The 17,687-nt window shown below is 47.0% G+C and overlaps 1 protein-coding gene across 1 annotated transcript; it reads right to left on the bottom strand.

The window, feature by feature from the left end:
- Nucleotides 1-16,094: 16,094 nt before the first annotated feature.
- Nucleotides 16,095-17,006, bottom strand: LOC138637763 (olfactory receptor 11L1-like). Its single transcript, XM_069726707.1, has one exon. It carries the CDS (start codon nucleotides 17,004-17,006, stop codon nucleotides 16,095-16,097), a length of 912 nt encoding a protein of 303 aa, XP_069582808.1.
- Between the last annotated feature and the right edge of the window lie 681 nt (nucleotides 17,007-17,687).

Genomic DNA, 17,687 nt, shown 5'->3' on the forward strand with positions numbered 1-17,687 from the left:
CTGCAGGAGACAGATTTAAGAAGTGGGCCCAATGTAATGTAATGCCCAATTCCCCAATGTGGGGTCCTTGTTTTACTAAATAAACTAGTGACCAAAATTCACCGCCTAAAACAGTACAGAGCACATTCACCCTGGTCATCTAGTGGTTCTGGATGACGAGGATGAGGATAAGGAGGAGGATAACAACAAACAGACCAAATGTGGAAGCGTATACCCATGTATGGTTGTGAAGAGGTGCATGAGAATACACCTCCCCAAAAGAGAGAATGTATTTGAGGTTATGTTTCACTGTTTTCACTTGTGGTGTACAGAAGTCTTTCCCAATCCAGCCCTTCATTTTTATAAGAGTGAGCCTGTCAGCATTTTCAGTTGACAGGCAGATGCGCTTATCTGTTATAATTCCACCAGCGGCTCTAAAAACCCGCTCTGAGAGAAAGCTAGCAGCAGGGCAGGCAAGGACCTCCAAGGCAGAGAGGAATCACGGAGGACATTTGTACGATCTGCAAGGCATTACCTCACCATCTTCACAAACATTGCACTTCTTGGGACAGCACCCCTTGCCTCTGTGCCGTCACAATGGGAGGCGTGATGGTGTGATATGCTGTGTGGGTATTATTTTTGTGTATATTTCTATTTTACTTATTTTCATGGTGTTCTCTTGTAGAAGGAGTTATTTGTTAATTGATGAATGGCTGTTGCTGCCATCTGATATCAACCCCACAGTTCTGTATTGTTTGCTAATATGTTAATCACAAGTTGACCTAGCTTGTTGAAACAATGAGCACCTGAGACTTTCCCCCTCCTGACCTGTGAATGAGGAGGGAGACTTAAAATATCAGGGAGGTGAGACACAGATCAGTTCTGTGTGGAACCATGATGTGAAGATAGCATGTCAGAGAGAAAGAAGAGTATATGGACTATGTGATCCTTTGTCTGCTGGATTGTTGGACTTTTATCCTCTTACTGAACTGCATTTGGGTTCTGGACTATTTTATCCTTTGTGTGGTGGATCGTATATGGACCTTTCATATTTTTGCCTAAATAAAGGTCTCGGAATTGTTTACTATACTCTAGCTCTGTTGACTGTGTGATACCAGAGAAGGACCCCGTGACACATGGTGGCAAGCGGTGGGATCAACAGAGCATAACCAAATAGTGAACCACCCACAGAGTAAGTACAGAAATTGGACTTATCCAGTTTACAGGAGAGAGACAGAGACCTGGTCCTGAACTAAGGGACTGACTAAAGAGGCCTTAATTGGTCTGCTAGCCAGACCACCTACTCCCATATGTCTGAAGGACAAGCCCAGGAGACGAGGACGGGAGGATCGTTTAGGATGTATGCACATAAGATGTCCCAGGCATGTCGGAGATGGAAGGAAGCAGAAAATGCCTTTACTGTGGAAGATGTTATACAGGCATTCCATACAGAACAATTTCTTATTTCTTGCCAAGTGCCCCACAGAGGTACAGGAATGCGTCCGGGAGCTCACGCCGTGCACCATGGATAGAGCTGCAGCCCTGGCCGATAAAGCCCTTACTATCCGACCGCAATGGAGGAGTCTTCTGGACAATGAACTATGGCCTTCTCTTTCACCCCATCCCCCTCCGATTATATCTTCCATCTAGCCAATGACAATCATGCCTCACAATCCTGGGCCCCAGTAGTTCTGACCACGACCTAGGGGTATCACAGAGATGAGATGTTATGGGTTTGGCCAACCTGGACGTTTGCAGTCTGGCTGTCCCTCAAGGATTCGGAGGGAGCCCCACCTCGTCCAATACATCTTGTGCACTCCATCCCGCCTGAGGAAGAGCTACCACCACCCCCACCAAAGTGGACCACCGACCACAACACCATAGATACCCATAGATAGTCGGAAAACCGGGACATGTGTACGGGCTTTAAGAGGGACACATGAAAGGTGTCGGTGATACCTAGGGGTGGATGAAGGGCCAGACGGTAGACCACAGGGTTAACCTGTTCAAGGACCTTGAAAGGACCCAAGTAGCGAGGTGCAAACTTAGTGGACTCAACTCGCAGCCTGATGTTACGGGCAGAGAGCCACACTAAATCACCAGGAGCAAAGGTCGGAGCGGGGCGCCGATGTGCATTGGCGGAGGACCTCATTCTCTCCTCAGCCCAGTCTGTCACCCTGGAGTCGGTGGAAGACATAGGTATAGGCACAGGAACCCGCGGATGCTGACCGTAGTTAAAGAGGAATGGGGTCTGCCCAGTTTTGTCGGCTACGGCGTTGTTCAGCGCAAACTCCGCCCATGGTAGCAAGGATGCCCAGTCATCCAGCGTGGCTGAAACAAAATGTCACAGATATGTGACCAAGGTCAGGTGGGCCCTCTCTACTAACCCTTTCGTCTCAGGATGGTATGCTGAAGAGAGATTCAACTCGGTTCTGGAGAGAGCTTTGTCGTCTTCTCAGCATCAAGATGCAAACTGGGGACCCCGATCACTGACAATTTTGTCTGGCAAACCGTGTAGGTGGAAAATGTGTTTTATAAACAACGCTGCAAAGGCCCGTGCAGAAGGTAGCCGTGGAAGTGGCATCAAGTGCACCATTTTAAAAAAATGGTCGGTGATTACCCAAATGATGGTGCAGCCATGGGACTTGGGTAAGCTCACCACAAAGTCCATGCCGACCATCTCCCAGGGCCTGTCTGCCACCGGCAGAGCATAAAGTAACCCAGCTGGCCGTTGTCGAGGAGACTTATTCTTGGCGCAGGAGACACGTGCCCGAATATAGTCTCCGATGTCACGGGCCATATGCAGCCACCAGTACATCCTCGCCAGAAGCTCAGATGTCCTTTTGGTCCCAAAGTGTCCACCCACCCTGGACGAGTGAGCCCAAGAGATAACCTCTGGTCGCAAATGAGATGGTACAAATGTCTTGCCCGGTTCTCAGGCTCTCAGAGGGGACAATAAGCCGAGGCTCCTCTTCCTCCTCCTCAGATGACACAACGGAGCGAGAGAGAGCGTCAGCATGAATGTTCTTCTCCCTGGAGAGAAAATGGAGGGTGAAATGGAACCACGAGAAGAACAAGGACCATCTGGCTTGGCAAGAATGTAGCTGTCTGTAGGTACACCAAATATTTGTGGTCTGTGAAAACTTGGAAGGGAAAGCGAGCCCCTTCCAGGAGGTGTCTCCACTCTGACAAAGCCAACTTCATGGCTAGCAGCTCCCTGTCCCCGAAGGAATAATTCCTCTCCGCTGGTGTGAAGGTCTTGGAAAAGAAGAAGCAAGGATGCTTCTGACCTTGAGCATCCTTTTGGAAGCGGACTGCTCCAGCACCTACAGATGAGGCATCCACCTCCATAATAAACGGCTTATCAACATCGGAGCGATGTAGAATGGGAGCGCTAGCGAAGTGTGACTTAACAGAGAGAAAGGCCTTGGAGACCTCCTCCAACCACAATTTGGGATTTGCTCCCTTCTTGGTGAGGGCTACCAAGGGAGCGACCAAAGTTGAGAAGTGGGGAATGAACTGGCGATAGTAATTAATGAACCCCATAAAGCGCTTCACTGCTTTAAGAGAATGGGGTTCCTGCCAGTCCATCACAGCCTGTAGCTTGGCAGGATCCATAGCCAATCCCTGGGCAGAGATGATATAGCCAAGGAAAGGCAAGGACTCCTGCTCAAACACACACTTCTACAACTTGGCGTGGAGGGAGTGTGCCCGTAAGAGGTCGAAAAGTTTGCAAACATCTCTCCGGTGGGTGTCAATATCTGGAGAGTAGATGAGAATATCATCCAGATAGACTACGACCGAGGTGGTGAGCATATCCCGGAAGATGTCATTCACAAAGTCATGGCAATCGGCTGGGGCATTACAGAGCCCAAAGGGCATCACCAGGTATTCATAGTGCCCATCCCTAGTGTTAAAAGCCATCTTCCATTCGTCCCCCTCACGGATGCGAATCAGGTTGTAAGCACCCCGCAGATCTAGTTTAGTAAATACCTTAACACCCCATAACCTTTCAAAGAGCTCAGATATCAGGAGTAGTGGGTACCTTTTTTAACGGTGATGGCGTTAAGATTCCTGTAGTCTATGCATGGACGTAGTTCTCCGTTCTTCTTCTGCACGAAGAAGAATCCAGCCCCTGCAGGTGAAACTAACTTCCTAATGAATCCTCTTGCCAGATTCTCTTGGATATACTGGGATATTGCCTCCATCTCCGGAAGAGATGACGGATAGACTCGACCCCGGGGAGGCTCTTAACCAGGCAAGAAGTCAATTGGACAGTCATAGGGGCAGTGAGGCGGAAGGGTCTCTGCAGTCCTTTTAGAGAACATGTTCGCATAGGGCCAATAGTGCTTGGGGAGAGAGGAAAGATCTGCGGGTACCTCAGTAGTAGCAACCTGAATGCACTCCCTCTGACACCTACCCTCACCGGATTCACTCCATCCAAAAATTCTGTCTGTGAACCACTCTATATGAGGGGAGTGGTACCGTAGCCAAGGTATCCCTAACAGCTCGTCATTCCAGGAGGAATTGATGAGGGCCTGAGATATAATCTCCTGATGAGATGGCGACATGGATAGAATAAATGGGATGGTCTGGTGTGTTATCTGTGAGGGCAGTGTCGACCCATTCACCACTCGTATGGTCACTGGTTGAGCGAGCATCACCAGGGGTATTGCTTGTCATTGGGCGAAGGCAGAAGACATAAAATTGCCCTCCGCCCCGGAATCCACGCAAAGCTCTACCGAATGAGTGGATGAGCCTATGGTAATTGTCCCCTTAAAGGACAATTTGGAGGCAAACGTCGCCTTGTCTAGTGTACCTCCACCTACTACCACTAGATGCTGACGTTTCCCCGACCGCTGGGGACATCTAGTGGCAAGATATCCTGACTGCGGGCAGACATGTCAGTCCTTGAGTGCACGAGCAGTCCGGGACTTAGATCCCGCTCATGACACCTCCATGGCCTCATGTGACTCGGGGCGCCTGGACCGGAGATTCCAAAGGTTTGGCGAAGGTGGGAGCCAGCTTAAACCTCTGTCTACACTGGGCTGGCTCTAACCTCCGCTCGTTAAAACAGAGGTCAATATGAGTGGATACAGCAATTAGCTCCTCCAGTGTGGCAGGAATCTCCTTAGTCACCAAAGCGTCCTTCACATGGTCAGCCAGCCCCCTCCAAAATACAGGGATGAGGGCTTTATCCGACCACTCCAGCTCAGATGCTAAGGTGCGGAAGTGGATGGCAAAATGGCTGACCAAGGATGAGCCCTGAGTCAATGCCAACAGTTGGAGCGCCGTATCATGGGTGACTCAAGGTCCTAAAAAGACCTGTTTCAGAGTGCTCAGGAACAGCGGAGCACTCTGCACCACATGATCGCCACGGTCCCACAGCGGCGTAGCCCACTCAAACGCCCTGTCTGACAGGAGAGACATAATTAATCCCACCTTTACCCACTCTTTGGGGAAACATGCAGCCAGGAGCTCGAGGTGTATAGAGCACTGGCTCATGAAACCCCTACAAGATTTGCTATCACCAGAATATTTATCTGGCAGTGGGAGGCGAGATAGGGTCTGAACAGGGGTGGCAGTGGACAAAGTTGCTGCAGCCACGCTAGCAGCCTGAACAGCTATTGCGGTAACATCCACAGCTGAGGTTGTGTGCTTGAGAGCCACCAATCTGCCCTCCAGCTGCTGGATGTACAGCTGCAGTCACTGTTCGTCCGCCATTACTAGCCAGACCCTGGCGCTCGTGTAATGTTAGGGCTAGCGGAACACACCAAATAATTAGAGAGATGGTATAAGGTGTGTTTGCAGCCCGGGATCCACCGTGCAGAGATGAAACCTGCTGCTGAGTAGTGACGGACTATATAGCGGTACAATGAGGATACACACACGGGTTAGCTTCACCCTGTATGAAAGAAGCGAACCCTGTTGTGTCACAGGGCCACGGTACCACACAAAGAGCGCAAGCAAGTAGTCACAGAACTCAATCCCAAGACTCAGGATTATAGTTCATCTAGACCACTTGCTCTCGACACCGCTAGTGCGTGTCAGAGTATAACTTAAATAATAATTTTTATGCACAAGAGTGCGTGCAGTGTCACTCTGGCGGACGCCACTAACCACCCAGACTTGGGTTAGGAAAACGCTGTAATAGCACTCGGCACCGCACTGGCGGTCACAGCAATAGACGCTGTATCGTGTGTTAAGTACTGATGGCTCTGTCGGGCGCTAGATAGCAATCATCCTCCTTACATGAGCAGTCCTACACAAGGGAGGAGATGATTAATGAGCGACTTTCACACATCAACATACACACGATTTCAAGTATACACTAGCGCATGGCCGAGCGGCCATGCAAACCTTTTATAGCAGCAGTGCTACAAGACCTTCCAGATGGTCCTATGGGAGCCGCAACAGGACCTGAGCATGTGACCCCCCACCTCCATTGGGAGGTCGTCCCATGGGCATGCTCAATATGGGAAAAGCAGGACCTAGTCCCAGAAAGACCTGCTCGCTGCTGATCAATGCTGGCTAGTAGGGTTAAGCCACCTTGACCTTTTTAGAGTCGAGTCGGGTTTCGCGAAACCCGACTATCTCAAAAGTCGAGTCGAGTGGAATCGGCCGATTATCGCGAAAAGTTTGGGATCGACCGAAACACGAAACCCAATGCAAGTCAATGGGGGAGCAAAGTCGGCAGTGAGTGGAGGCCAGGAAAACACCTACACTGCCCATTTTAATGGCAAAAACATCCATTCTTGTTACTGAAGCATGTCAATCTTAATTTAGCTTATAATAATTGTAAGGCATTTGAAATTGGGGGTCATTTGGCTAAAGTTGTGGGGGGTAGGGCTGGTTCAAGTAATTAGTGGGCCCAGTAAATCTGGACCACGTCACGGCAGTGGAGCAGGGAGAGATAAGTATTTCAACTTTGCAAGTGCTGTGATCCTGAGCAAGCAGGGGGGGCCCCCTCGTTGGCATTGGCACTGGCACAGGGCCCCTCAAAGTACAGCGGTGTGTTTGCACGGCGGGGGCGCCTCCCACTGGCAGCAACACTTTTGCGTACTATGAGAGGCCCTGTGCCAGTGACGTCGCCAACGAGTATTCCTCCCCCCACCTGATGAAGGAACCTGCACCTTCATCTGGACCTTCCTCTTTGTCCCCGTGTAAGGTGGTATGGTATGCGGGAGGGGGGACCTGACTTTCAGCAGGGTCACAATCTTGCAGTGTAGCGTGCACGGTGAATGTTGCGTTATGGGTCAATGTACCAGCAGACTCATCTATCACTGGCTGGGCAATGGGCAGGATGAGGAGGAAACACAGATATAGTCCCAAAGAATAAAGTGGGCTAAATGCAGTTCAAAATTGGTAACAGGACTAACCAGGGGGCATTGTTTTGTTCAGTGGAGGACAACTGGAATGAGAGGCTGACACAGAGAGTAGGCCCAAATCAGTAAGTATTCTAAATGCAGTTCAAAATTGGCAACAGTAGTAAACCGGCGGCACAGCTTTGTTCACTGTAGGAGAACCGCAAGGAGCAGCAGACACAGATAGAAGGCCCCAACCCAACTAGTAGGCCCACTGCAGTTTTAAAATTCCGATAGGCTGAAAACCAGATAATTGTAGGTCATTTTTTGTAAAGAGGACAGCTGTATTGAGTGATGCAGCCAGACACTACAAGTAGGCCTTAAACCACAAAGTTGGCTCGACGCTGGTTTAAAAAAGGTTACATGGGTACACGTTCTGCATTGTTGTGCTCAGTGGAGGACAATTGGAAGGAGGGACCGCAGAAAGACTTTGTAGGCGTAAAATTACAAAATAGGCTCTATGCAGCTTCGATTATGTGGCAACCTGGAGAACACCTTGGAGCGGCAGACACCGTCTCTACGACCCAGACCCAACTTGTAGGCCTAATGTTGTGTTGTTTCAACAACTACTTAAGACGAGCATGAAGATTGAAGCAATGGAGACGAAACCTGGGGAACACCTTGGAGTGGAACACACCGTCTCTACACCACAGACCCAACTTATAGGCCTAATGCAGTGTTGATTTCAACAACTACTAAACAAGAGCTTTAAGATTGAAGCAATGGAGAGGCAACCTGGGGAACACCTTGGAGTGTAACACACCGTCTCTACACCCCATACCCAACTTGTAGGCCGAATGCAGTGTTGTTTTCAACAACTACTAAACGAGAGCTTTAAGATTGAAGCAATGGAGAGGCAACCTGGGGAACACCTTGGAGCGGAAGACACCGTCTCTACACCCCAGACCCAACTTGCAGGCCTAATGCAGTGTTGTTTTCAACAACTACTAAACGAGAGCTAGAAGCTCGAAGCTATGGAGAGGAAACCTGGGGAACACCTTGGAGCCGCAGACACCGTTAGTAGGCCCTACTGAAGTAGTAGTAGTAGCCCCAATGCAGTTTTCAAATTCATATAGGCTGAAAACCAGACTATTGACGCTCAGCTTTTTTAAAAGGAGGACAGCTGTATTGAGTGGCGCACACAGACACAGGTAGTAGGCCTTAAACACAACATTTGGCTCAATGCAGTTTAAAAAAGGTTACAGGGGTACACAGGCAGAATTGGTATGTTCAGTGGAGGACAATTTCAATCATGGACCACAGACAGAGTTTGTATGCCTGCTATTAAATAAAGGATGCTCTATGCAATTTAAAATAGGTTCCAGGGGTACACGGGCAGCAGTAAACAGGTCACTGGAGGACTAGTGGAAGGAGGGACCGCAGACAGGCGTAGTAGGCCTAACATAACAAAATTCAGCTGTAGGCACTTGCAATTCTCTTGCAGGGGTACACAGGCAGCATTGGTGTTGTCAGCGGAGGCCGATTGTAATGAGTGTCTGCCAGTTAGTACTCCAAAAAAATAAATAGATGTTAATGTCTCGCATTACAACAAAACCAAAACACAAAAGGGTGGAATACTTAGGTACAGGGGTGGGCTCCTCTACTGAGTTTTAGACCTAGAAATTTGGCACTAATTAGTTACTGGTGTAAATATAGGACACTGCCCCTGACTATGTTAAGTACCATCATACATGTCAACACAATGGTATTGTCAGTGCCAGGCATTGAATGATGTCAGCGCATAGACTAAACATTAGTGGAACTGGGAGAGATAATTTGCAAGTGGTAGAGCAATGTTTGAGCTGGGGGGGAACTCTCTTGTGGCCGGCGGTACAGGCCCAGGGCCCCTCATGTTACAACAGTGTGTCTGACGTTGGGTGCGCACCACCACCGCCAGAGACACTTTATTGTACTATGAGGGACCCAGTGCCAGTGCCGTCGACCAAAAGCGGGCACACCCACCTCTTCAGACAAACAGCACTCTCACGGGTGCTGCGCCAAGTGGCGAGACCACGGCCCCTTGGGGGGAGTTTGGCCATTTAGGGAGGTGTAAACATGTCGTATGCTGGACAATCAGCTGCTGCAAATTACGCGATTGGATAAGTCAGTCAGAGTAGTCCACAAGCAAGACCTTTTCATAGGAAAGCTAGGTGTCAGCCGGGCAAGGTGGGGCAAAAGAATTCGAAATCCAGTTGTGGTTCATTTTAATGAAGGTTAGATCATCCACATTTTGGGTAGCCAGACGAGTCCTTTTTTCGGTTAATATTGAACCTGCAGCACTGAATACTCTTTCTGATAGGACACTAGCTGCTGGGCAAGAAAGCTCCTGCAATGCATATTCTGCCAATTCTGGCCAGGTGTCTAATTTGGATGCCCAGTAATCAAATGGGAATGACGGTTGAGGGAGAACATCGATAAGGGATGAAAAATAGTTAGTAACCATACTGGACAAATGTTGTCTCCTGTCACTTTGAATTGATGCTGCAGTACCTGTCCTGTCTGCGGTCATAGCAAAATCACTCCACACCTGGTCAGAAAACCCCTCTGTCCAACGCCACTTCTGATTTCTGCACCTCTAACACCTCTGGTGTGCTGCCCCCTGCAGCTCGTGTGAGAACGATCACGGGCGTTGTGTGCTGGGAATGCCTGAAGCAAACGGTCAACAAGAGTTGATTGTTTGGTTGCTAATATTAGTTCCAAGTTCTCATGTGGCATAATATTTTGCAATTTGCCTTTATAGCGAGGATCAAGGAGGCAGGCCAACCAGTAATCGTCATCGTTCATCATTTTAATAATGCGTGTGTCCCTTTTGAGGATACGTAAGGCATAATCCGCCATGTGGGCCAAAGTTCCAGTTGTCAAATCTGCGGTTGTGCTGGGTTGAGGGGCTGTTTCAGGCAAATCTACGTCACTTGTGTCCCTCAAAAAACCAGAACCCGGCCTTGCCACGCCACCAATTTCCAGTGGCCCCGGAAAAGCTTCCTCATTAAAAAAATACTCATCCCCATCATCCTCCTCGTCCTCCTCCTCCTGTTCGCCCGCTACCTCGTCCTGTACACTGCCCTGACCAGACAATGGCTGACTGTCATCAAGGCTTTCCTCTTCCTCTGCTGCAGACGCCTGCTCCTTTATGTGCGTCAAACTTTGCATCAGCAGACACATTAGGGGGATGCTCATGCTTATTATGGCATTGTCTGCACTAACCAGCCATGTGCATTCCTCAAAACACTGAAGGACTTGACACATGTCTTGTATCTTCGACCACTGCAGCCCTGACAACTCCATGTCTGCCATCCTACTGCCTGCCCGTGTATGTGTATCCTCCCACAAATACATAACAGCACGCCTCTGTTCGCACAGTCTCTGAAGCATGTGCAGTGTTGAGTTCCACCTTGTTGCAACGTCGATGATTAGGCGATGCTGGGGAAGGTTCAAAGAACGCTGATAGGTCTGCATACGGCTGGAGTGTACAGGCGAACGGCGGATATGTGAGCAAAGTCCGCGCAGTATGAGGAGCAGGTCGGATAACCCCGGATAACTTTTCAGGAAGCACTGCACCACCAGGTTTAAGGTGTGAGCCAGGCAAGGAATGTGTTTCAGTTGGGAAAGGGAGATGGCAGCCATGAAATTCCTTCCATTATCACTCACTACCTTGCCTGTCTCAAGATCTACAGTGCCCAGCCACGACTGCATTTCTTTCTGCAAGAACTCGGACAGAACTTCCGCGGTGTGTCTGTTGTCGCCCAAACACTTCATAGCCAATACAGCCTGCTGACGCTTGCCAGTAGCTGCCCCATAAGGGGACAACTGGTGTGCAACAGTGGCAACTGTGGATGGAGTGGTTGGGCGACTGTGGTCTGTGGACGAGCTCTCGCTTCTGCAGGAGGACGAGGAGGAGGAGGAGGGGGTGCGAACGGCTACAGCCAACTGTTTCCTAGACAGTGGGCTAGGCAGAACTGTCCCAATATTGCTGTCCCCTGTGGACCCTGCATCCACCACATTCACCCAGTGTGCTGTGATGGACACGTAACATCCCTGGCCATGCCTACTGGTCCATGCATCTGTTGTCAGGTGCACCTTTGTACTCACAGATTGCCTGAGTGCATGGACGATGCGCTCTTTAACATGCTGGTGGAGGGCTGGGATGGCTTTTCTCGAAAAGAAGTGTCGACTGGGTAGCTCGTAGCGTGGAACAGCGTAGTCTATCAGGGCTTTGAAAGCTTCGCTTTCAACTAACCGGTAGGGCATCATCTCTAACGAGATTAGTCTAGCTATGTGGGCGTTCAAACCCTGTGTACGCGGATGCGAGGCTAAGTACTTCCTTTTTCTAACCAGAGTCTCATGTAGGGTGAGCTGGACTGGAGAGCTGGAGATCGTGGAACTAGCGGGGGTGCCGGTGGACATGGCAGACTGAGAGACGGTTGGAGACTGTATTGTTGCCGCCGGTGCCCTAGATGCAGTGTTTCCTACTACGAAACTGGTGATTCCCTGTCCCTGACTGCTTTGGCCTGGCAAAGAAACCTGCACAGATACTGCAGGTGGTGCGGAAAATGGTGGTCTTACAGTGACGGAAGGGATGTAGCGTTGCTGACTAGCTTCATTGGCCGAGGGTGCTACAACCTTAAGGGACGTTTTGGTAGTTAGTCCAGGCTTGCAAATGCATGGTGGTTAAATGTCTATGCATGCAACTTGTATTTAGACTTTTCAGAATCTGACCTCTGCTTAAGGTAGTTGAACATTTTTGACAGATGACTTTGCGCTGATCAATTGGATGTTGTTTAAAAAAAATGCCAGACTGCACTCTTTCTAGCATCGGATCCCTTTTCAGGCATTGCAGACTGAGCTTTAACCGGATGGCCACGCTGTCCTCCAACAGGTTTTGGCTTTGTCACGCGTTTTGGGCCAGATACGGGCCCGGCAGATGGAACCTGTTGCGATGTTGATGCCTGCTGCGGCCCCTCCTCCTCCGCTTCAGAACTACTGCCGCCTGAACCCTGTTCCCCAATAGCTGCCAATCGGGGTCAAAAACTGGGTCATCTATAACCTCCTCTTCTAGCTCGTGTGCAACTTCATCTGTGTCACCGTGTAAGTCGGTGGTATAGCGTTCGTGACGGGGCAACATAGTCTCATTAGGGTCTGATTCTGGATCAGTACCCTGCGGGGGCAATGTTGTGGTCTGAGTCAAAGGACCAGCATAGTAGTCTGGCTGTGGCTGTGCATCAGTGCACTCCATGTCAGATTCAACTTGTAATGGGCATGGCCTGTTAACTGTTTCACTTTCAAAGCCAGGGACGGTATGTGTAAAGAGCTCCATGGAGTAACCCGTTGTGTCGCCTGCTGCATCCTTCTCTGTTGTTTTTGCTGAACAGGACAAGGAAGCGACTTGTCCCTGACCGTGAACATCCACTAACAACGCGCTGCTTTTACATTTAGCAGTTTCAGAAGAGGAGGCAAAAGAGCTAGAGGCTGAGTCAGCAAGGTAAGCCAAAACTTGCTCTTGCTGCTCCGGCTTTAAAAGCGGTTTTCCTACTCCCAGAAAAGGGAGCGTTCGAGGCCTTGTGTAGCCAGACGACGAACCTGGCTCCACAGCTCGAGGCTTAGGTGCTATATTGTTTTTCCCACGACCACCCGATGCTCCACTACCACTACCATCATTACCAGCTGGCAATGAACGGCCACGACCTCTTCCACCAGACTTCCTCATTGTTTTAAAAACGTCACCAAACTAACGGTATTTGTTACTGTCAAACAACTTACAAAGTGAACTCTAACTTCTGTATGATTTAGATATCCCTTTATAGGTGGGTGAGACCGCAAGGAAAATCAGGCACGATATTACACACTCTGTTTTCTGTGGCACCAAATGAGAGAGATGCCACACACGCAGGACTGTCACTCAAGCACAAAGGCCAATATTAATCTCCCACTGTTTTTTTTTTTTTCCCGGGAGAATTTAGAAACCAAATTTAAAAAAAAAAAAAAAAAAAAAACACGGGGCTTTCTATGGCCCACTATTTCAGAGAGATGGCACACTCAGGACTGGCACACAAGCACAAAGGCCAATCTTAAATCTCCCACAACTTATTTTTTTAGGGAGAATTAAAAAAAATAAATAAAAAAAAAGGGACTGTCCTACAATTACTATCTCCCTGCAGTAATCTCAGCCAGGTATGGCAGGCAGCAATAAGAAGGAGTGGACTGCTGCACAAATTAAATCAAAAGTGTGGACAAACAAAAAAGATAGCTGTGCAGAAAGGAAGGAACAACAGGATTTGTGCTTTGAAAAAAGCAGTTGGTTTGCACAGTGGCGTACACACAGCAATGCAGCTATCAGGGAGCCTTCTAGGGCAGCCCAATGAGCTACAGCACTGAGGAATAAAAATGTAGCTTCCACTGTCCCTGCAAACAAAAGGTGGTGTTGGACAGTGGAAGTCGCTACAGCACAAGCGGTTTGGTGGTTAATGGACCCTGCCTAACGCTATCCCTGCTTCTGACGAAGCGGCAGCAACCTCTCCCTATGCTCAGATCAGCAGCAGTAAGATGGCGGTCGGCGGGAACGCCTCTTTGTAGCCCCTTTGACGCCGCAGACAGCAAGCCAATCACTGCAATACCCTTCTCTAAGATGGTGGGGACCAGGACCTATGTCATCACGCTACCCACACTCTGCGTTTACCTTCATTGGCTGAGAAATGGCGCTTTTAGCGTCATTGAAACGTGACTTTGGCGCGAAAGTCGCGTACCGCATGGCCGACCCCACACAGGGGTCGGGTCGGGTTTCGTGAAACCCGACTGTGCCAAAAGTCGGCGACTTTTGAAAATGAACGATTCGTTTCGCTCAACCCTAATGCTGGCTACAAAGGCAGAGACTGGAAGGGCAGCAATAACCAGTCGCACAATATCAGGCTGAGGCAGACGCTGGGACCGATGTCTCTGCTGAGCAGGCTCCACTGCGGCTGGAGAGGAATGGAAGACCGCAGCGGAGATAGTTCGAGATTCCCCCTGTGCAGAGGCGGGAACTCTACACCTAACACACCCTGTATTGGACATAAAGGAGGGCCTCATACACATTATGTTCAAATTGTAATGTAGTGGAACTCTTAGACTCATAAAGGCTATGCACTAAGTGCAAAGACTTCCAAAAATTACAAGCAGGGTCATCCACAGAACATTGACAGCACAAACTGTAGTACTTCATTCAAATATTCTGGATAAAGTATAGTTGTGGTACTCCTCCACTCCCAAAAGTTATGCAAAGTGCAAAGCTTGCCAAAAATTACAAACAGGGTCATCTTTACACACTTGAAAGCAGCAACTGGATGACCTTGTTAAACATTTATAATATTAAATTGTATACACCTGTAGCAGGCCAATTTTGTTTTTTATTTCAAACCAATGAAATTTCACACAAAGCAGGTTCTACATTATATATGAGAATAGTAATTTTTTTTAACCAAAAATATGTTGTGAACTCCTACCAGACCAAACAGTTTTTAAAAATTTTAACCCACTGTAGTTTAACACAAGGCATGTTAAACTGTATGCTTGAATCAGTGAATCTATAAAAAGAATTGGAAGCTTTTTTTAGAGTTTAATATACCAGCAAAATGTAACAAGAACCGCAATTCAGTGTATGGATGAATCGTTAAATCCCTAAAAAGTTTTGAAAGGGTTTTTGTGAGTTTAAAATACCAGCAAAATCTAAAAAGAACCATGTTACAGTGTATGGATTAATCCTTGAATTAACAATTGTAGATATAGCCTACCCACTAGAATTATGACATGAAAGAGGAGGAGGAAAAATGTTGCTCACACTGCTGGTCAATTCACTTAACCATGTAAGCTCTTAATATTTCATTTGTGCTTGAATGACAACTGATTTATTTCTTACTGTAGAGCCGGCACCCTGCTATTCATTGGGTGTCTGGTAACAGAGAAAATTTCCACAAGAGATGCTTACAGTTAACACCAGCAACTCTCGCAACATCTCTGCTGCCAGCACTATCACCACCAAAGCCTTCCCTAAGTCTGATAACTTCTAAGCTTACATTAGTAGTAACTGTTGAGTTATCTGCTCCTGTGCTTTCCGAACTAGATACAGATCTGCCCCTAGAAGGTTTTGATTTTTTGGCCATAGTCTCCTTAATTTATCACCAACAGCATATTCCCCTACACTGATGACATAAAATATTAGTCACCTCAATCTAGTTCCCGAGTCTTGTCTACTACACATTTATTATCATCATCTTTGACTCAGCTGACAGATGTTTTGATTTGGGAATTATAGCAAACTCCTCTTCCTCCTTATGATTCCCACTTCTAAATTTGCTTTGATTACAGATACTGCCATGGCTACCATTACTCCTGCTGCCAACACAATGAATGCCAGTGTCATTCCTACCAACATAACCATACCCTCCATCTCCTCCTAATTCTGCCTCCCAGTCTGAATGCTGATAGTGTTCCCCAAGTCATTAGCAGGTTATAATCTTCAGAAATACCTCCCTAAGCTCCTGGAGTTCTGCCTCTTATGGAAAGACATCTCATTAAGGATCAGGTAAGATAGAAAAGTTATGTATGGAATACAAAGGTGTCTCTGAATATTAGCTCGGTTTATCCTTCTTCTCGAATTTTCTCGTGTTGATGGCTATGTTAGGTAATTTGCCCAAATTTGATGACTGAAAATTCATAGCAAAATCAATTCATTTCGATTTGATTTTCTCATCTCAACTTATATTTTTTTTTACCAATAAGTTATTTAGTCAACAATTTTAAAAATACATTTTTGATATCTCTATTTCTAAACGTATAAATAAATGGATTTAATAATGGAACCACAATTGTGTATACAAAAGCAAGGAATTTGTCATGTTGGTTACCGTTTGGTTTTATATACACAGTGATACCTGTACAAAAAAAAAGGCTAGAAACTATAAGATGAGAAGAACAGGTAGAGAAGGCTTTGCGTTTACCTTCTACACTCTTTATTTTCAAGATCATGATGATGATATGAGTATAGAACCCAATAATTAGGATAAAGGGAAGAACAATCACAATGATGGCGGCTATGCTCGTCACAAGATTACTGACAAAAGGATCAGAACATGCTAAATTCTGTAAAGGAGTCAGGTCACAGAAAAAATGGTCAATTATGTTGGGCCCACAGAATTTTAAAGATGCTGTGATGATGGTAGGTATCAAAGCCACAACCAAACCGACAATCCATGGGAATACAGCCAGTCTGGTATACCAATGACTCATTATGATCAAGTATTGCAATGGGCTTGTGATGGCAAAATGTCTATCAAAAACCATAACAGTGAGAAGGTAACATTCTACTATACCGGTGGTATCAGCACAGTATAACTGAAAAAAACAAGCCATGAAACTGATCCGGTTTCTACCTGCAAGAAGAATGTCTAAAAGTTTTGGGATAATGATAGAAACAAAAAAGATTTCCAAAATAGAAAATCTGCTAATAAAGTAGTACATAGGGGAATGAAGACTAATGTCAAAAAGAATAAGTGAAAATATAATCATGTTTCCGATGATACATGTAATATAAATGTATAGGCAGACAACAAAAAGCAAAATTTTAAATTGAAGAATATCTTGAAATGCCATTAAAACAAATTCGGTGACAATGGTATTGCTAATGTTCTCCATTTTTCTTTGGTTGAAAGGGATAATTCAGTTAAGATTGTTTTTTACCTAATAGAAAAAATTGAACATATGAGCTAAGAAAACATTTATAAAATATTATAAAATTAGAAAAATTATTTCAGAAACTGAAAAAAGGACTAAGACTAAGACTAAGACATGCTCCAAATAAAATTTTAATTTTTCCACCTGGAACCCTAACAAAGATTCCCCTGCAATATGTGAACCTAGTCTTCTAGCTTTAATGACCTCTGTTGTGAATTCTGTGGCAGAGCTCCCTCCTGTGGTCACAAGTGGTACTTCGGCTGATTCTCTCTGTGAGCTTCCGTTGGTGGAGGAAAGTGGTACTGCGGCTTCTGAGTTTCCTTCCTCAGGTGATGTGGTGAAGTTGTTAGGTGCTGCTCTATTTAACTCCACCTAGTGCTTTGATCCTGGCCTCCAGTCAATGTTCTAGTATTGGACCTGTTTCCTCCTGGATCGTTCCTGTGGCCTGCTGCTCTGCATAGCAAAGTTCCGCTTTGCTATTTTGTTTGCTGTTTTTTTCTGTCCAGCTTGTCTATTTGTTTTTTCTTGCTTGCTGGTAGCTCTGGGACGCAGAGGGTGTACCTCCGTGCCATTAGTTCGGTACGGAGGGTCTTTTTGCCCCCTTTGTGTGGTTTTTGTAGGGTTTTGTGTTGACCGCAAAGT

The sequence above is a fragment of the Ranitomeya imitator genome, chromosome 1 (assembly GCF_032444005.1).
Source record: "Ranitomeya imitator isolate aRanImi1 chromosome 1, aRanImi1.pri, whole genome shotgun sequence".
Taxonomy (NCBI): Eukaryota; Metazoa; Chordata; class Amphibia; order Anura; family Dendrobatidae; genus Ranitomeya; species Ranitomeya imitator.